Source organism: Sebastes umbrosus, chromosome 4 (assembly GCF_015220745.1).
Source record: "Sebastes umbrosus isolate fSebUmb1 chromosome 4, fSebUmb1.pri, whole genome shotgun sequence".
In the NCBI taxonomy this organism is placed as follows: Eukaryota; Metazoa; Chordata; class Actinopteri; order Perciformes; family Sebastidae; genus Sebastes; species Sebastes umbrosus.
The window spans coordinates 10,747,622-10,769,403 of NC_051272.1; the positions used below are offsets into that span (position 1 = coordinate 10,747,622).

At 38.2% G+C, this 21,782-nt stretch overlaps 1 protein-coding gene across 2 annotated transcripts in view; it reads right to left on the bottom strand.

The window, feature by feature from the left end:
* Window positions 1-18,646, bottom strand: part of LOC119486364 (troponin I, fast skeletal muscle-like) — a 28,941-nt gene extending 10,295 nt beyond the window's left edge. The window contains exons 1-7 of one of the 2 annotated variants that reach the window (XM_037766443.1): window positions 18,531-18,646; window positions 12,029-12,064; window positions 11,522-11,558; window positions 11,296-11,424; window positions 9,806-9,895; window positions 9,331-9,507; window positions 3,137-3,147 (exon numbers count right to left, since the gene is read on the bottom strand). In XM_037766443.1, the coding sequence (XP_037622371.1) occupies window positions 3,137-3,147; window positions 9,331-9,507; window positions 9,806-9,895; window positions 11,296-11,424; window positions 11,522-11,558; window positions 12,029-12,039 (455 nt within the window). In that variant the 5' untranslated portion in view covers window positions 12,040-12,064; window positions 18,531-18,646. Of the gene's footprint in view, window positions 1-3,136; window positions 3,148-6,676; window positions 7,690-9,330; window positions 9,508-9,805; window positions 9,896-11,295; window positions 11,425-11,521; window positions 11,559-12,028; window positions 12,065-18,530 lie in introns of those variants that run through there. The other variant, XM_037766442.1, reaches the window with a different exon arrangement.
* Window positions 18,647-21,782: the final 3,136 nt, after the last annotated feature.

A 21,782-nucleotide genomic window follows, 5' to 3' on the forward strand; every position in this document is an offset into this window, starting at 1 on the left:
ATTCTAGGTGTTTGGACTGTAATATGTTAATTTAGCAGTCACCAGGACAGAGGGTGAGTCAGTCAACCATTAATATCTTCTGAATACAATAATAATTTCAGAAAGTTTAAATTACCTATTGAGAGCCAAATGTGTTGTTTCTGCTTTTAAAAGTTAAAGTGGCAATCTCGAAGATTTTCATTTAAATAAATGTCTGTTAAGTCACTATCTGTAGCCGAGTGATGTCACACAATGACCCACTGATGAAAGTATTGCAGTATTTATATATTTGCAATATTATGAAATGGGTGTCTGTGGTGACATTCCCGGAAAATTACAGTTTTTCCCCGTTGTACACACAAAAAATGGAACTATATACACAATTCTGAAAACTTGAAGCTTATGTACATATAAATTGAATTTTTCTATTATATTTCTGCTCATGTATCAACACAAATACTCCAGACTGCTAAACTTGAGCAATTACACTATTTTCACTCTCATAAGAATTCTACATCAACCACGACTGAGATCTTAAGGATTGCTACTTCTATTTATATACTTATATATTTTGTGGAGCTTGCAGCAGCATCTAGTGGCCGTTTGAGGCGCTGCAGCTGAAGACAATAACTTCTGGCAGTGACTAGATGGCTGCTGATTCATTTATATTTTAGCTTCAGCAAATTTAATCACGTAAGACACAATTCTCAAATTATAAAACTCAAATAGTTGGGAGACAATACAGCCAAAGGATAGAGGTATAAGAGCTGTAACACTAAAGGACGACGTCTGTGTATGAAATTGGTACTTTGGTTTGTCTTCTATTTAGTCTGGTTCGGTTTCACAGTGCACAAATGAAAAAATTAGTTGTTGAGAGGCCTGTATGAGCAAATTTATCTTATTTGTCCACTTCTATGCAGGAAATCGCGGTCTTTTTTCTTATATTGCTGTTGAAGTTTTTTTGAGTTTCAGAGCAGCTCTCCGCCGGGAAAAGACATTAGGTGTAGCTCTAGTGTCGTCCGGTCTGGAAACATTGGGGCTGATACACGCTGTACAGCGCCAGAAACAGGTCGATATAACGAAAAGAAGAAAACAAACATGTGAAAGATTGTTATAAATTGGGAGAAATGCGGGAAATTGTGACCCCGAGAGGAAACCGGGAGAGGGCAATGAAAAACGGGAGTCTCCCAGGAAAATCGGGAGGGTTGGCAAGTATGCAAACGTCAAGCATTTTTATGTCAAGCAAACATCAGACTTCTGCAGAAGTCCAGGTCAGTCCTCTCACTCATGTTAACCTGTCGTTCACCTCAACAAATGTGTTTTGGTTCGCTTGTTAAGGGTCCGTGACCGCTTTTGAGAGGTGGTCTCGTTGTTTTGGTCCGCACCAGAGTACGATTACTGCGTTCAGAACTGCCCAAACCAGAGGTTGAACCACACCAGAGTTCGTTTAAATCCGACTACATGTTGGCTTGTGAAAGCACCCTGAATGACACTAGCGTCCTCATAAAACCTCTCTGAGCAAACAAACATGATACCTAGAAAATCCTCCCAGCAGGTGCTGTCAGAGTCTCCCAGCATGTGTCTGGTGTCAGTTTCCACCTTCAAAAGAAAAAACTAACCTCCTTTTTAACCTCCTTCTTCTTCTTCTTCTTTCTCTCCAGGTTCATAATGTCAGTTCTGCTGGAGCACCAGGATGTCCAGTGTTTTCTGAAATGTAAAAACATTGAACTGTAAACACAGTTGTTGTTCTAGAACATGAACTTCAGCTCCTGAGCTTCAATGTTCATGACGCCAAGACCTGAAGATGTGCGTCATTTTCTTAGTTCTAGCATGTTTCACCAACACAAAACCAGAAAAAATACACACCTTCAACACAATAAGAACCTCAGAACAGCAGCACACCAACACGTTTCTATTAAGAGCCAAAAGGTTGTTTCTACTTGATGAGGAAACAAACGTAATAGTCGCACACAACGCAAGTATTTCTCACATTTGACTCTAATTAAACGTGTCATCCAATAACTGTAATGCAATGCTTTAACGTCAAAGCGTGTTGCAACATGTTGTTTAATTTAGAAGTGCTAAAAGATGTGACATTGAGAGCAGCTAGTTTCACTGATTAACAACCTTCGTTTAGAGAGGAAGAACTAATCAGTGAAATCAGCTGCTGCGGTGTCTGATTGGAACAGAAACCTGCAGGTTGGACCAAGACTGCATTTCCCACCACAAATGAAACACAGCTATGTAATGTTAAATAAGTGCTAAATAATCTCACAAAGTGTTTATAACGCCTGAGGCTTATCTAGCTCAGAGGTCTAGAGACATTTTTAAAAAGTCAAATAGGAAAAAGGAATTATTTTTGGGCAAGTACATAATAGAAAGATGACAGGAAATAAGCGTTTGTTTGTAATGGACCTTTCAATGTGCAACCAATTTAATTTGTGCTACCTGGTGCACGTATTTGTGTTGTGAGCTTGACATTTTATATTTACAAAATGTCAGTGCTCTCTGCCCAGGTTCAAATTATTTATGATCAGTGCAAAAAATCCAGTCGCACAGCACTTCATGTCGAATAGTCGCGAAATTTTACGTATTGATTCGTGGACATAGACACGAATTTCAAATTTTTTTCATGATGGTCAGCACGAAATAAATTTGTATGCAATCCACGTACTTGTGAAGTATAAAGAGCGACAAACGCTGCGTGGAAGGAGATCAAGGTGGACGGGTGGGTCAAAAAACACCAGACTTTCACCAGGAGACCGCTGCTCATGTCCCGTGTGAAACCAGAAGTCAACGTTGATTTATTGAATTAGTGTTATTTTAACCCAAACAGCGATCTTTTCCTAAAGCTAACTAAGCAGTTTGTTGTCTAAACCTAACCAAGTCGATCTATTCCTAGTCCTAACTAAGTAGTTTTATTTTTAAAAGACTGGAGCGCTCCAGTCCATCAAAATGATGGATGGCCTTCAGATTCTTCCATCGTTGTTAAAAAAATGCAGTCAATGATGGAAGATATTCGGTTAACACAACCTCTGGCCTCGATATGCAGTATATATCTATTCTCTCTATGGCCACATTTGTAGTAATTGTAATAATACATTTTTATGTATTATTTCTTCTCTCTTCTGACTTTTCTTTAGTGGAAAAGGATCCTCGAACTGTCGGCTATTTCTTACCTGTAAGTCCTGACGACAGTTTTCATTCATGTGGCTCTGAGCAGGACAGAGATAACAGTTCACCTCCTTCCTGAAAGGAGAAAGAGATGTTTTTGTGAGGTGCTTCCACAGTATAACTGTGCACAGTGGTCAGTTGTAAAAATGCTAACAGTTGTAGCTCCTCTCTCCAGATGGCTCTCCTGCTCTGTTCACTCCTTTCTAATTCTGGCTGATGTGAGTCGAAGTGAGGAGGCAGCTGTTATCTGAGGATATGATACGGCCGTCAGCGGGGGTCAAATATAACCGGCATTAACTCTGAGGAATGAGATGCCAAACACAAGACATTGTTGAGGCTGTCTGTCAAGTGTTTACTGTTTAGAGAACTGTGTAAAATAAGCCATGCAGATTGTTTACCATCCAGTGAACCCATAAAACAGAGCCTATTTTGGACATGAAAAACCATGACATGCTTATACCTGTCAGTGCCGATCGGAGGCGGACGTGATCCAGATTATTATGGGACTTAACTGCTGTAACATTGTATGGTCGAGATCAGGACGAAACAGGAAACTCAAGCCTCTAGACTATGCATGACGTGCGAAAGAAAAAAAACATTATTTTCACAGGTTGGAACCATGACTGTATATAAGAAGTGGATGTAGTCACCATGACATCACTCACTGGTTTGTGGACTGCCGTTTTGAAGCATCGAGTTCGGCATTTTGGCCGTTGCCATCTTGTTTTTTTTTGCAACCAGAAGTGACACAAGAGGGTGGAGCCAAGTACAACCAAACTCTGAATAAGACCTTTTCAGGCGATTAAAAAGGTTATAATTAACTTTGATTAACTGAAAACAAACTATGAAAGGGTTAAAGTAGTAAGACGAAAACACGGACAACTCCCAGACCGGATAATGCCGTGGTAGCAACCTGTCAATCACAAGGTAGCCACGCCCTAAAGCATCCCCTGCTTTATGGTCTATTTGACTCTAAATGGGACCATAATTTACTAAATGAACATCATACTGTATTGAAGAAGACTTGAAATTAGCGATTGAGACCATAAACTCATGTTTACAATGTTTAATGAGGTAATAAATCAAGTGAGAAGTAGGCTCATTTTCTCATAGACCTCTATATATCTTATATCTTAACATGAAACTGAATGAACCTACCTCTGCAGCAAACCACACCAGGTCAGATTTAAATTCATCTGCAAGAACAAAAAAAGAAGACAAAATCAAATAAAAAACTTTAATGTCCACAAATAATGACACTAGATTCAATAACTCACCTCCTCTGCTCCGAATGAAAGGCAAAGCTTTTCCATTTAAGTCTGAACCAACAACAAATAATAATATAAAAGGGCTTTGAATTAAATCAAGAAACAAAATTGTTTAACCCAGCTGACAAATTATTCATTACAATAAAAGTTAACTCTCAGTATCACAATTGGGCAACATACAATTATTGGGGTCTCTAAGGGCTGTAAAACATCAAATAGACTAAAATCGACTTAATTTGTATTCCTATGAAGTTCAGAGGATCTTTTTACATTTGTAAAGTTGTTAAGTTTGTATAAAGATTGGCACCAAAATAATTTTCGGCTTTAGCTGTTTTTTGTTTATACTAACGATTACAGGTAACGTTAGCTAACGGTTACAGTTTAAACTCAAGCATGTAAGCCTTTCAAAAATCCCAAATTATTAGTATTGTTTCATATTCTGTGACCGGAGAGTTTATACATTTTGGAGAGACTTTTAAATCTTCATCATAAAATGTCTCATTAGCTAGGGATTAGCATAAAGTTGACGTTAGCATAAAGAGTGTAGCGGGTTGTTTGTTTGCCACAGAGCTTATTTTCTGCAATAATCAAAAACCCAATGGAACAATCCCATTGGTGGCTTCATGTCAAGAGAACACAATTCTAACATCCGGGTTGGCCTACAATACGTCATCCCTGTACCACCCTATATAGACAAAAAGGAACCGTGTAATTCTCAAAGCACCCGCGGAGGGTGAAATGCACCCCTAACTGCACTGCCAAACAAAAAGCGTCTTGATTCCCCTGTGCTTTGTACATTTACACATATTTAAATTAATTAATATGCAGACATTAGGTGCAAAATTGGCCCCTTTCTATGCAAATGAGCCTCCATTGCAAAACAGTTAAATTTACAAAGTTCAGTGCTGATAACCAAACGCAGCTACAATGAAATTATTAGTGTCTTCAGAGAGTTGATGGTAACTGACGGATTGGGATCATAGACTAAGAAGTGGAGGTAGTCACCGTGACGTCTCCCATTCGTTTGTGGACTACAGTTTTGAAACCTCGAGTTCGGCAATTTGGCCGTCGCCATCTCGTTTTTTTTTTTAGCTGTCACCATCTTGGTTTTTCGCAACCAGAATTTAGTTTTGGAGGTGGAGCTAAGTACAACCAAACGCTGGTCGTGTCTAGAAGGGAATCCGCAAATTGCGTAAACTTACAAAAACTCTTGTGAGACTCGCTGCCCGGCGACCTATTCTAAGCCGAACCATCTCACGAGAGTTTCGCAATTTGTGTGTTACCTTCTAGACACGACCCCAAACAGTGAACAAGACATTTTTAGGCAACAAAACGTTACAATTTAACTTGGATGAACTGAAAACACTGTGAAAGTGTTAAAGCCGTGGTAGCGGCCTGTCAATCACAAGGTACCCACGCCCTAAAGCATCTCCTGCTTTATGGTCTATTTGACTCTAAATGGGACCATAATTTACTAAATGAACATCATGCTGTATTGAAGAAGATTTGAAACTAGTGATTGAGACCATAAACTCATGTTTACAATGTTTACTGAGGTAATAAATCAAGTGAGAAGTAGGATCATTTTCTCATAGACTTCTATACACTCAGACTTCTTTTAGCAACCAGAGGAGTCGCCCCCTGCTGGCTGTTAGAAGGAATGCAGGTTTAAGACACTTCAGCATTAGCTTCACTTTTCAGACCCCGAGGTTGCTGCCTGACTGGGATATTAATGCTCAAATAGGGTTTCTCTCTGTCACGTTTAAATTCGTTGCCTGAAGTTTTCAGATCTGTAGCTAGTCTGAAAATTGAATTTGTTTTTTTTCTCTCCGCCATCATCTGCCGACTGTGTACTTGGTGCAAAGGCAACATTTATACTTTGCCACATGGACAATTTCTAAAGGGAAAATTGCACTCAGCTGCAAAACGTTTTGGCCGTGTTTGTGTCAGGTTTGACTTGAGTGGTTATTTGAGCAAGTTGTCTGAGATTTAGAGAACAGAAGACTTCATTTGCAAGAGAATGGTGAGCCAAATGTCGTTGGATATTCAAGGTCAGGTGCAAAAGTATTACAGTGAGTTAGTAATTAAAGGATGGCCACGCTGAATGTCCGACCAAAATGAACGCTGAACCAGAACGCTGAATGTCTCACCATGAATTGCTCAATGGGATGCGTAATTCATGGTGCTATCAGCGGCCGCAATCCGTTCTTTGTGAATTCGCCCGTGAGTGTTTACAAATTCAACAAGACTATAAACAAGATGAACATGAAGCTTTTGTATTTAATGTGACAGCAACAAGACGAGAAACGTACATCACATTTCCGTTTGAACACTTTAGAAAAGATGACATGATGCTAGTATAGACTGAGGGCTGAGTTATACTTCTGCAAAAGAATAGTCGCTCTTTTGCTAGCAATGCAAATCTGTTTAATTTTTTTTGCTCTACTTCATCTATGACTGCCAGGCTAAGGCAACACATTGGCTAACGTTACACTCTGTCTCTAACATGTGACACAAATGGTTCGAGGAAAGTACATCGCAGCCGGTATCACAATGTTTTGATGCAGAAGCATAAATCAGCCTTCACAGAACAAAAGCAGGTTTGATTCACCACTCGTACTAATACTGACATTAGTACATACAGTACAAATACATCACGGTATAGTGTCAATACAGGCAGAAGCAGAAGGCAGCTTAGATTCAACTGAAGAGTTTTGTTCCAACGTAAGATATCCAAAAACTACCCGAAACCTGCTTCATCTACCTCAGATTTAGACTCAGATGTAACTCAACTCATGCTGTGGATAAAATACTTAAATTTAATTAATTTGTTAAAAACACTTAACTTTTAATAGACTTAATTCAAAAAGTAAAAGGTTGAATATAATTTTATGTTTGCACAGTCAACTAAAATCACTTTTAAAATCCTGCAAACCACCTGAGAAGATTATCGTTTATCACATACTGTACCATACTAGAAGCTTAAAAACCCTAACATATTTCCTCCATTTCCCAGTTATTCACACTTGTTATCAGTATAACCTCCACGGCAGTCATGTCTTATCACTAAAAATAAAAGGTAGGTTTACAGTGGATATGCAGTATTTTGAAATAAAACTCTTCCGTCACAAAGACATTAGACCTGATTTCTGTCCTGAAAAGCACTCCAGTCAATGACGGATCACATTTAACTATCAAACATCTTCTTCCTATCAGACTTGTCTTCAATGTTCTTACGCCAGTCTCCCACATCGCGCAGCTGCTTGTCCTGTGAACACAGATGGTATTTCATTTTGTTAAAATAAAATGATGAAATAGCAACACAGTCTCACGGCAGTTTGTGAAATAGTCATGAAATTTAATCCATCAGCATGACTCTAAACAACGTATTTTTCATGCTTCTTCCTAGGAATGTCCAGCAACACATAACGCACCTGTCAATTTCCGCTCCAGTCTTTTCAAAATAAAACTACTTAGTTAGGTTTAGGCAACAAAATTATTTCGTTAGGTTTAGGCAACAAAACAACTTCGTTAGGTATAGGCAATAAAACTACTTAGTTAGGTTTAGGCAATAAAACTACTTAGTTAGGTTTAGGCAACAAAACTACTTAGTTAGGTTTAGGCAACAAAACTACTTAGTTAGGTTTAGTTAATAAAACTACTTAGTTAGGTTTAGGCAACAAAACTACTTAGTTAGGTTTAGGCAACAAAACTACTTAGTTAGGTTTAGGTAATAAAACTACTTAGTTAGGTTAGGCAAAAAAAAAAGCTACAGGTAGTTTTAGAAATATATAGACTTGGTTAGGTTTAGGCAACAAAACTACTTAGTTAGGTTTAGGCAATAAAACTAACTAGTTAGGTTAGGCAAAAAAAAAAGCTACAGGTAGGTTTAGAAATATATAGACTTGGTTAGGTTTAGGCAGAAAAACTACTTAGTTAGGTTTAGGCAAAAAACTACTTAACTAGGTTTGGGAATAGATCGACTTTGTTAGGTTTAGGCAAAAAAAAAAGACTTAGCTAGGTTTAGGAATAGATCGACTTGGTTAGGTTTAAGCAAAAAAAAAGACTTAGCTAGGTTTAGGAATAGATCAACTTGGTTAGGTTTAGGCAAAAAAAAAAGACGTAGCTAGGTTTAGGAATAGATCAACTTGGTTAGGTTTAGGCAAAAAAACTACGTAGTTAGGTTTTAAAGATGGTGGTTTGGGAATTTGAGTCTGTTGTGCCTGCCCTGTATAAACTAGCATAAACTGCAGTTCAGGATTTACCAACAGCCTTAAGATGGAACATTACATTTACATTACAAATATTTGTTATTTCATTTTTGGAATTATTTTTTTCTTATGACAATCTGTCAGTATTTGAGTGCCTTAACTGTCATAGTAAGAATTATGACCAATGAGCCACTGTTGATTGTTTACATTTTTAAAATTAAAAATAAATGTAAAGAATTTATTCACTATGAGGCTATTATGTTTTTGTTTTCTCTGTACCGAAAACATACCGAACCGTGACCCCAAAACCGAGGTACATACCGAACCGTGAATTTTGTGTACCGTTTCACCCCTAGAATGTAAGCATGTTCATGCATGAGTGTATGTATGATCTATGTTTTATGCATGTATGTACATTGTGACTTGGGTATGTATCTTATCTTATCTTATCTTATCTTATCTTATCTTATCTTATCTTATCAAAGTTGCGGGCAAGATACAAGTTGTGATAAACCAGATGAATCCTTAAACCCGTCTGCTAGTGGAACAGAAAAAGATTTTGTACGACTCAAACTATTAAAGTTGAAGCTGATGTAAAGGAGGTGAGAGAAACTAAGATGATAAACTAAACCACAGCTTTGGGGAAAAGAGGCGGTAGAATAGGGACTGAAGTCTGGATGAAGCAGGTAGCAGCTCACCTCCTCTTTGACCTCCTTCTTGACCTGCTTCAGGTTGGCTCTCAGGTCCATGTTGACCGTGTGCTTGGAGCCCAGCAGAGCTTTCAGCATGGCGTCAGCAGACATACGCACTTTCTTCAGACGGGGTCTCTTGAACTTTCCCCTCAAATCCACAATCTTAATGTTGAGGTCTCTGACCTTCAAGACAGAAATAAAGACATTTATTATAGGTCAAATTACCATATATTAGTATGGTCATTATAGTATAGTATAGTATATAGTACATATTATTTGTGTTAAGGTAAAAGAACATTCACATTTTTAAAGAACAGGACTTTCAAATGATGAAACACAAAATACAACAACAACTTTAAAACAAGGTTCCTGGACAAGAAAAAGAATAAGAACAAATTTACCAACGCGTGGTAGGCAATAATGTTTTAATTAAAATATTTTTACTTTAATAAAAACATCAAAGTGTTCCACAGGGTCTCACCTCATTCAGGACCATGTTCAGTTTGAACTCTATGCCGTATCTCTCCTCCTCACTGATGTCAATCTGCTCATGGAGTTTCTGGCAAAGATCCTGATGAGAAAACAGTATTTTAGTAGTTTTTGTTGGCTGACTGCAAGTGTTTACCACATTATTTTGACTTAATATTTTCATCGAACCCAAAGAACAGAGCCGGCAATTATGTTACTCGACATGACCAAAACAAAGTACAACAAAACGTTGTCCAACAGTTCAACCAGACTGACAACTGAAAGAGACAAAGATCCCTCTGAGCAACAGTTGAGCCTCAAAATGTGTGCAGATTTAAACAGGATCACAGGGTTTCCACTAGGGCTGAGACAATTCATCTATCTCCTGATCCAATACTATCACGATACTTGGGTGCCAATTTGATATGTATTGAGATTTTTAAGTATTGTGATTCTACAAGTATTGCATTCGATATTACGATTTTTGTTAACTTTTTTAACACTAGACCATGGGGAAAAAGCTGAATCATACACTTCTAGGGACTTTTACTTTGGAAAATCTCTAAATTAATTCAGTGAAAATGTTTGATTTTCAGCATGTATGTAGTCAGAGATGTCCTGAACTCAAATATATCAGTCATTGTCAGGAATTATTTATTTTTCCAGTAACCCAAAAATCAAAGAATAAAGATATTTCCCTCACAAATTAGTGGCATTTTCTTTTTAATTTATAAGGGACATGTAATGTTTTATACTTCTGTTGAATATAATCAATCAATCTTATTTCCATATATGTATTTTGTATATAGAGTTCCCTTTGTTAACACCTTATTTTGAAAACAGGACGTAGTCCCACGTGTATACTTCCTCCAAGGTGGTCTCTAGCTCTCCCGCCAGCTCCGTTCTCTTTATACATCCATGGTCAGCTCCATCGAGGCTGTTTGAATGCATTTAACATAAATGTCAGTATATGGGTGCTCTACAGTTGTAGCGTCGGCCCATTTGACCAAGGAGATGAGAGTGACGGCTGGCTTGACCGCACGTTACCGCAATACGATAACGTTTCCTGTCCATGACAGAGTTAGCATGCAGCTTTAGCCGTGATGTCTAGCTCTACTTTTCCTGCAATGTGTGAAATTCAAAGTGTTTCCATACTTTACTGGATGTGTAGTGTTTACCACTTTGGATTTAAAATGTGAGGGTGCAGGTCGTATCCACGCAGACCCTCCGCCATTTTCTGCTTTCTCGTTTCAGCTCGATGCGGTTTGTTTTGGTTGACGGATACGGAACGGATATGACATCACGTTACTCAGAGTATAACAATAAAAGCGGTAACTTCCCTCTACCTCCTCATAGACTCAAATGAAGCAAATATTTTGGCATTAAAAAAATGTATTTTAAAATCGTAAAAAAAAAAATCACGATACATAGGGGAATGGATTTTTTCCCCACTCCTAGTAATAACCCTGACAGCAGTTCATCCCGGTCCTGTTTGTGTCTCACCGTCAGCTCATCCTTGGAGTACGGCAGCTCTAGAGGAGGACATTTATCTGCCAGGAACTTCTCCCTCTCCCCAACCTTCACATTTGCTTCAGCGTCCAACAAATTTGTCGCCACCAGCAGCATACATCCCTGTGGATGACATCATCATGCAACTTTTAAGTATTTTCAGATAAAACGGCATCTCTGCTCTTCTTCATAAGAGAATAAAAATGTACTGATTTCTTACTTTCAGAGTATGCTTACGCCTCGCAGACAGTCTCTTCCTGCAGGTGAAAACACACAACATGAATCAGACATTTGGGCCATTATGTTATAAATAAACTGATAAATCTGTTATGATGATTATTTGTTGTATTTTATTAGAATCATAGCTAGCTAACGCTAGGTTCATTTCAGCTGTGTGCATCATTTTTTAGTGTTTCCTGGAAACTGTCTCTGTCGTCTGGTGCTACTTGCAGAGCGTTTCTGTATTCCCTTGTGGCACATATATCCACTAATCTTCTAAAATTGTTATTTTAATAATATACAAAGGAGATTTTTACACATTAAAAACACAGTGACAGATGATCAGATGGGATAAATACGCCAGTTTTCGTGTTCATTTTTATCCTTTAAAAAGTTTGTCAGCCCAGAGGCCTACATTTTTTTAAATCTGTTAACGAGTAGATGTGACATCCTGCCATCTAACAAACAGGACAACAAACATTTGATGCACATAAAACTGGTAACTTACTCGTCGGCCATCTTAGCTGCAGGATCCTGATGTTATCTGATAAAAAAAAAAACACATAAAAGACGGCATTAGAATTACATTTGTATCTTTTGATATATGATAAAACATCGATCACACTATGGATAAACTTCTATAAATGTAGATGCAAACACACAAAACATATACGCGACCTCCTCTGTTATACTCTTTCCTGTTATTAACACAGATTTTTTGTATTTATTGAAAATACCTTATTCGTCCCTCAAGTGGCAATACAAGGCAAGCGAGCGTGCAAACAGAAAAACATAATTCAATTCATACACACACATAAAAAGCAATACTTAAAGCTGACAGCGGTATATGATTTCATCTTGGTGTAACAATTGATTATAATCTTAAAAACAAATTAAGATGGTAACAAAGTTCAATTTGTCAAATTTTTGCCAGGAACTGTCTAACAACTAAGGCAACACTAAGTTATATAGTATATACCCACGAGTCTCCGCTTACAGACATGCCCACTTTATGATAATCACATGCAGTTTGGAGCAAGTCATAGTCAAGTCAGCACACTGACACACTGACAGCTGTTGTTGCCTGTTGGGCTGCAGTTTGCCATGTTATGATTTGAGCATATTGTTTTATGCTAAATGCAGTACCTGTGAGGGTTTCTGGACAATATTTATCATTGTTTTGTGTTGATAATTGATTCCCAATAATAAATATATACATACATTTGCATAAAGCAGCATATTTGTCCACTCCCATGTTGATAAGAGTATTAAATACTTGACAAATCTCCCTTTAAGGTACATTTTGAACAGATAAAAAATGTGTTTAATTTGCGATTAATCGCGATTAAATAATTTAATCGATTGAGAGCCCTAATTAAAAGACAATCAAGTGTGTGACTATACTCTGTAATTTATTCAAATAGCCTGAGCCACACTTTGTTTGATGTTTTATGTATTGTTATCCTTGTTTTAAAATATTTCATGTGTTCTTATGAAATGTGCTTTGCTCTATGTACAGTATTGCCGTTAATGTTCTCATGCATGTCTTTTGTAGCTGTCTTTACACCTCCCCACTGGGACAGCAGTTCAAAATTAGTCAGGATGGCTAAACTGGCACATTTACAGAGAGGTCTATTAATGTACACTGTCACTGTAACTTTAAACTGAATAAATAAATAAATAAATAAATATATAAAACTACTTCATGTTTGAAGCGACGTCTGCTCTTTTCTGCCGCAGAGACTCACCTGTCTCACATTTCATTTTTGGATCATGTTATTTCTATTTTAGGACTTCAATGTTAATTCCAAGACATTTAGTGGAACTGAACTTTGTAACCGAGGCCGCGTTAATGCCTTAAAGGACCACGCCGCTATTTTTAGCTGCGTGGCTCTGTGGTTCTCTACAGTACAAATATCTCCACAACTACTGGATGGATTGGCATGAAATTTGGTTTCAGACATTTACGATGCTCAGAGGATGACTCATGATGACTTAGGGGGATGTTCTTTTAGCGCCACCTACGGATCATAATATCAACTTCTCACTTCATGGCAGGATACCTCTAAAACTGGTAATTCCCTTTATTCAGGGCTCAGCCAATATAAATAAAATGTATTATTATGATAAAACTGGTAACTGAATCCCTGTCGGCCTAAGTTGATAATCAAGTTAATATCAATAAGTTAATATCAGTATGATAACAGGCTAGATTTTAGCATGTTGGAGTAACATTAGCAAGTCAAAATGTACATTTCAGTTCATGACATGATGCCTCTAAAACTGTCTGCTGACTCCAATGGCTAACATATCATGCTAACACCAGCATGTTAATATGTTAAATGTTACATAACTTACTAAACTTTAGCATTATCTTTAGTTACTATGCTAAATGTAGGCAGGAAAACATTCCAGCAAGTTAAAATTAGCATGATAACATGGCATGTATGTTCATGTGCTAAATTTAGCATCACAGTCTCTATTGCTATGTCGCTGTTGGCATTTTGTCTTGTTAGTTTACTCCATTAATTGTTCATCTCTATTAAATATTAATGCTGACCATTCTCCAAAATGTTTTATATGTTTTCAGATTAATTTCTCACTGTTCAGGGAGCTTTTGATTTTGTTTTATTTATTTGTGAAACTCAGACGTGAAACTTGCTTGAGAAGTAAACATCATGTCTGCAGCTGCTGTCGTCAGTAATGTGATTATTACATGATGCACTGCATTACCACATAACAATTACATCATTTTAACAAAATGGATTTACAATTCTTTCTTTTGATTCCTGAGAGCAAAGATTAGACTGTGCCTCTGTACACATTACTGTTACACACACACACATCAACAAGTGAAATATTTGCAAGATAATGAAGCTGTACAAGCTGCAACATTCATACAGTAATAATCAATGCACAACATCCACAACATGTCCTCCAACCTAAACAACAAATCAGGTCTCAACCTTACAAAAAGTAAATACAACTGGTTTCAACCCCCCATCAATAATTAATTTTTTTATTGTACTTTTTTATTGCTTTGAGTACCGCAAATGAAATTCCATTCACCCCCGTTGTATTGGACTGAAGACAAACATTTCAGACAGCTGAGCAGAAAGGTTTAAAAAAAACAAAACAACAACTAGTCAAATACAACCAAAACTATCCAAGTACTCAGATCTTTTACTTCAGTAAAAGTACCAACACAGCCATTTGAAAATACTACGTTACAAGTCGAACTCTTGCCTTAAAGTACAAAAGTATAATCAGCTAAATATACACGTAGTATCAAAGTGAAAGTACTTGCTCTGCAGTAAAATGTCCATTGTGACATTTTGTTAAAGGTGCAGTGTGTAGGATTTGGCGGCATCTAGCGGTGTTTTCTCTAATCTTTGCTTTGGTCAAACACATGAGCCAAAGCAGCACTGGTAACCACCATTTTTAAAAACGTGTTAGTCGTGTAAACTCAGACAACAGCTCATAAAGAGAAATAAATGGAAGAAAACACGGACAAATGGACCGATAGTGAAGTCCAGAAGTTAACTTTTTCATGAGCTCACACCCACTGATCCAAAAAAACGAATGAGCCACTGCTGAACAAGCTAACCCAGTAGCACAAGGGGAAACCCAGTAGCACAAAGGGAAACCCAGTAGCACAAGCCACACCCACTGAGCCAAAGAACAATAGCTGATTCAAACAGAAATCGACAAAGGCACTATTATGACGGCTATTTTGCTTGAGTGTATATTGTGGCATGTAACAGAGTTGTATATTTATTCTTATATTATTAAAAAAAAAAGCTAAGAGAGCTTGTGAAACGTAGCGAACTAGCCGCTCGCCGATCTCCCAGCTGAGATGTGTGCAAGCGGCTCAGCGTTCCTATTGGCGTTGTGAATGCAAACAAAAGTACGTAGTTCTGGGGGAGTCCCAGGAACTGTTGGGTCCGAAAACACCTCATGTCTCCAACCAGACAATGTTTTTGTAACAAGACAAAAAGGTTGTGAACCACTGATTTGTATTTTCTAAAGGTATCGTCTGCTTCTTTAATGTAAAAGCTGAATCTGAAAAGTAACCAGTAACAATAATTTTCAGATAAATGTAGCATAATTCCCTCTGAGAGGTAGTGGAAGTATAAAGTAATATAAAATGGAAATTGTATTTAAGTATAGTACTTGAATAAGGGTACTTTCCACCGTGACTAGATAGCACTCGAGTAGGTAAACCCAGCCTTTAAGTACGAGGCTGGAGGACTGCGAGGCCACTTCCTGAGGTACTCGGAGACCAGAGAGTCGCTGCTTGTGACGGAGCCGTGGATTAAGACTCTATTCCTGGAGCTTCAGCTGTTCTCAACATCTTCATTATGGAGAATAAAATAAATGACAGCAGGCTCATCTTTAAAGAAAAGACGTGTGACAACCAGTGCTGGCATCCCAAAACACATAGCTGGCCCAGGAACAAATGGCCGTCATCTGTAAACCAATAACAGGCCGGGGGATATCTGAGGGGCTGACAATGTATTTTAGGACACTCGAAACTCGCAGGACATAACAGCATGTTGCTCGGGAGATGGAATAATATCTGCAGGGTTAAATTTGGGGCCTGATTTTTGTCTTAAGTAAGTGTGAGTGTGTGTGTTATGTGTAGGATTGTCTCTGGAGGGAGGGATGACGGGTTCGCAGTAACCCAACACCGCAGAACATCCCTCGGACCGACAAGACATTATTGCAAAAATAACTCGCTGTTGGGCTGACCTCAGATGCACGAACAGTTCATCTGCTTCACACAGACAAAAATACTGACTGGAGGGTACAATGGCATTTAAACTCACTTCAAAAAGGAGTATCTGAAAGAAAACGTGTTGTTCAGGTCCGTGAAATTACGGAAAAAACAAAATAAAAGCTCCTCTATCGAAGGAACCTTGTTTTTAAAAGACGTTGAAATACAACTTTACGGTTGCTTAAACATTCAAACACGTTTGGTGAAGACCAGTGGTGGAAGTATTGAGATCTTTTACTCAAGTAAAAGTAGTAATGCACATATAAAAATACTCTGCTACAAGTAAAAGTCCTGCATTCAAAATCTAACTCAAGTAAAAGTAGTAATACCACAGTATAAAAATATTCTGTTACAAGCAAAAGTCCTATTTTTATATGCACATCATGATGGGTAATGAGGCGCAGCTTTCTATTTTCAGCTGAGATGCAACTGTCTGCGACCAGACAAGAAAAACAACATGCAGGGCTCAGTGCAGGATAAACGCTCGACGCCTCGTCATGCTGCTGGCATTTGTAGCATATAGTTTAAATACGCGGTGTTCCCATTGCAAAGAGTACAAAAAAGACAAAATGTGAACATAGCGGTTTGTGTCCGTCCCCTGCTGTTGGCTTGTCAATAGCGCGGTATCGCAATATATAATATACTATACTACAGCTAAATGTAGTGGAGTAAAAAGTACAATATTTCACTCCGAGATGTAGTGGAGTAGAAGTATGAAGTTATAGAAAAGCACAAGTACCTAAAAACTGTACTTGGTTACATTCCGTAACGGAGGTTTAGACCAGGTTTCTCACCAAAAACTAAAAACTTTAATTGTCACTAATTCTATAAAAAAATACAGCAAAGAACACATTCATGTAATGTGTAATTTATTTTCATATAACTTAAGGCTACACCTTAAAAGAGAAAAATCGGCGGTGCAGGAAGTACTCAGATCCAGTACAATAGTGTAAAAATACTTCATTACAAGTAAAAGTCCTGGATTCAAAATGTTACTGAAGTAAAAGCATAGAGGTATTATCAGCAAATTGTACTTAAAGTATAAAAAGTAAACATATTCATTATGCAGAATGACTCCTTTCAAAGTATTAAATTGTTACAGAATATCATATTATTCTGTTTTTATCACTAATGAATACATGTAAGAACATTTTAATGTTGTAGTTCATCAATGGAGCCAGTACTATATACCTTGTATACTACTGGGTAGATTAGTAGTATAGTACTGAATCATATCATATCAAATATCATGTTTTTATATGTAAAAAGTAACTATATGTGCAATATTTCCCTCTGAGATGTAGTGCAGTAGAAGTAGAAAGTAAAGTATGTCAGACTTGTACTTAAGAACAGTACTTGAGTAAATGTATTTAGTTACATTCCACCACTGGAAAAAATATACCTAAAAGAAAACTTGTTGTTCAGGACAAAGCTGAAACAAAATCGGTGATAAAAGCTCCTCTATTGAAGAAATCTTGTTTTGTAAAATAAAGCTTCAGCGTTGCTTTAACATCTGAATGCTTGCAAAGAAAACAGGCTAAATTTGGCGCGTGGGGATTAAAGTGAAGTGTAAAGTGAAGACAGAGACCGAGGCTGGCAGCCGCTGCAGATTAGAGCAGGTTTTCCTCCGAACCCCTCGGTGCTGACAGGAGGATAAACACTGACGGATCCTCTTTCAAGTTCATGCCTTGTAGTGGTGTTGCCTTTCAGCGCACCACATCACCAGGTCGTACATCAGCAGTGTTTCTACACCGATGCAAAAAAACAACTACTTCTGAAAAACCACTCAGGACACAAGAATAAGACTTTTACTAATAATATAATAATAAAAAAAAAAGATTCCACATTTTCACCTTATTTACCAAAAAAAAGTATATTAAAGTAATCTATTACCAATTAAACAACAACTATAACGTGCAAACTACTAAAACACTTCAAAAATCATATTAAATAATTCCAAAAAAACATCAAACAACCATGAACATTTGGCATTTTAACTGACACCTTGATAATAAAACAACCAAACGTCAGATAATCTGAAAAATCAAAGATTTCGACTTAAACACAAACCTTTTTTTCCACTGACAAAATTTGATTTGAGCAAAAAAAACATAAATTCCTAAAAAACGTACGACAAAATTAAGCATTTACACCTGCTGTCGTGCAAAGGATGTGCATGGAAACAACCAAAAATACTCTTCATCTACCAAACACACAGAGAAAGAGTTCTTACTTCAACCAGGCAGAGTATTCAGCTTGTTAGACAGGCAGACTGAGTCCCAACCAGACAAAGTGTTAAGAAGGTATATATTGCAATCTGTGATAGCCCTCTAAATCCTCCACTTTCTGTTTATGGAAGTGGATTACTGGTCAAACCAATGAGCTGGCAAGGTCATGAAATACAGTACAGTGTCATCTGCCCCTTTCCCTCTGCTCGCCTCATTATAAATAACCCGCCCTTTGAGATTGTTATCTGTATTATCTCACTCCATCCAGCTCCTGACAGACAGAATGCAGCAAAGTGATTAAACCACAGAGGCATTTTGTAATCAACAGTTTATATATTTATATCAAAAGTTAATAATCTGCTGCCACCAAAGCTTGATTGTGTCCAATCAGATGTGTGAGAGGACTAATCTATACCTCTATTTAGCTTGTAGAAAGTCCTCTTTACTAATAGATGTTATTTAATTTAGTACATGGAGAACAAAAAAAAAAGAATGTTGTTGGTAAAATGGGAATATGACGTATGACTATAGTAGAAGCTGCAGGTCAAAGGTCATCCTCCAAGCTGCAGGCGCTCTCATGATGGTTTGAGTCTGAGCAGCAAACTGATAAATCTGTTTATCTGTTTCTCAGTTTGTCTTTCCAGTTAGTTAGCTAGTTAAGTGTAGTTAACTAGCCCAACTTGTTGCATTAGCTAACTGAGGGTTTTCATTATATTTTTTAGTTTAGTTCAGTATGTTTAGTTTCACCATGGCATTTGTGTGTGCGATCAACGCAGTGAATTACATGAAATCCCTACAGCAGAATTAGCAGAACACACTGACTGTCTCTCTCACTCGCTCTCTTCTTTACCGTCTCCTCCTGCTGGAGATAAATTAACAGAAAGCAGCCGTTACCGGATGTCTGTGGGTTTCTAACAGGTTCGAACGACGGAGAGCACAACTCTCAGCTCAAAAGAAAACCAGAGAAAAGCCCCGTTAGAGAAAAGAACGAATCTCAGTGCAGCCCGGTACGGTGTCGGTACTGGAGCTGAGGAGAGAGCAGCCGGTGCTGGTGGACGGTGAATCAGTCAACTTCCCAGTAGGAACACTTAAATATCCCTCATTTAAATCATGATGTCCTAAAAGTAGTAAAATGAACTAATAGCTGAATCCAGAGTTATTTTCCTCGCCATAATGAACGGTCATCAGACCCACGGGACTGCACCGCCCTGCACGCTCATATGACATATCCGGGTTCTGCCAGCTTCCTGCTAGCTGTGTGTGGCTGTAATAATGGATCTATTGGCTGTAATTCATCACTTTTATTATCTTCTAATACACCCATGGGCTGTATGCTGTAATGCTGATGTGATGTAAATGAGAACATGAATACTCTTCATATTAATGTAATTTCACACACACGTCATAATTGTTTTACTCTGTGTGTTTGTCGTGTCTAGAAGGGAACCCACAATTGGGAGAAACTCTCGCGAGATGATCGAGGTTAGGCATTGACCTCAAATGGTTAAGGTCAGGATAAGTCATTGGGCAGCGAGTCTCGCAAGAGTTTTTGCAGATCTCAGATCAGATTTCCCTTCTAGACACGATGCACGCATCAACACACACACACACACTGACGGCCAATTATCCACACACACACACAAACACACACACACACGTATACACTGACCTCTGCGATGAAGGCGACGATGATGCAGTCCTCTTTCTCGGCGGGACTGAGCTCTGACATCAGAGAGCTGAGTGTGTCAGTCAGGTAGGAGTGGACCTCCCTCTTCACACTGGGAACTAGAGTTGAGGAAATTTCAGTGTTACAGATTACACTGGATATTTTACAAAAAAAGATGATGCTCAATATGTAGAGAGCTTAATTTGAGCTTTACCTTTGGATGGCAGTGTGTCTGGCCTCTCCGGTCCAGTTGTCGCTGCTGGGCCGCAGGTTTCCTCTTGGCGCTCCACTGTGACCGCTCCGTCCTCCGCACGACGATTACCTCATTAACGTTATCGTTCTTTTATAGCGTTGGGTTTAAATCTGAAGTATTGACAAATTGGCGCTTTTGCGTTTAACTTTGACACCAAATCCTCCGCCATCGTCTTGTCTGTCAACTGTCTCTCGTCCTGAGTGTGAAATCTGACTCCTGCTACTCTGAGCTGAGACTCCGTACTGAGTACACACTTTCAGTTTCAGTTTGTAGCTTCAACGTCCGACTAGGTATTGATAGTACATATTGATATCACGGCGCTGATACGCAAAATGAACTAAATGGGTTTTATTTCTGCTTGAACACCATGTAACAACCACGGCAAGCCTAGATTAGACCAGGTTATATTAGATTAAAACCAGATTATAGCACACTGGACCAGTTTAAATTAGATTAGACAAGGTTAGACTACGTTCTACCAGGTTAGTCCTGGTAAACAAAAACACAACAATCTGCTGTTCACTGACCGGGTGCGGTTGATGTCTCTCAGCGCCTGTTTCTCAGTGATGGTCCTCTTAATCTCCTCCAAGACCAAATTCAGCTCTTCGGAGCGCCGCAAGTGGAGGCACACCCTCAACGTCAGGAACTCCCTCAATGCCAGGAACTCCCTCAACGCCAGGAACTCCCTCAATGCCAGGAACTCCCTCAACGCCAGGAACTCCCTCAACGCCAGGAACTCCCTCTCGTAGATATCCACCACATCTCCTGCAGAGGGACGAGGTTATTATGGGTTTACAAATGTATTTGGTTAAACTATTCACATATTGGAAATCTAAATGGTTCCTCTCTCACCTGAAAAAAAAATATATATTTTTTTTATGGTTTAAAAACAGCTTTTTGGCAAGTAAAGAATGATAACCATGGATGTATTAACACTGGCTACAGGCAGCACTTAGCTAAATGATGTCACTTCCGCTCTAAAAGGAAGTGAGAACACAACATGATGCAATGAGGAAACACCCTGGTTCAGGCAAAGAATAAGGTGAATAAGGTCAAGATAAAATTACATTTAAGATAATAAAAAATATGCTCAAATAGTAGCATGGCAAACTGCAGCCGAACAGGCAACAACAGCAGTCAGTGTGTTGACTGTTGTACAGACCATTGAGTACTGTAATTGACCAATCAGTAACGTAATCAAAAAAGCATTGATTAAATGTTATACTTATAAATGCTTAATTATGGGGTTGAAATAAACTGTTAAAACAAAAGGTAAAAATCAACCAAAACAACATATTAATAAAAAAATATATATAAATATAAAAGACTTACCTCAGA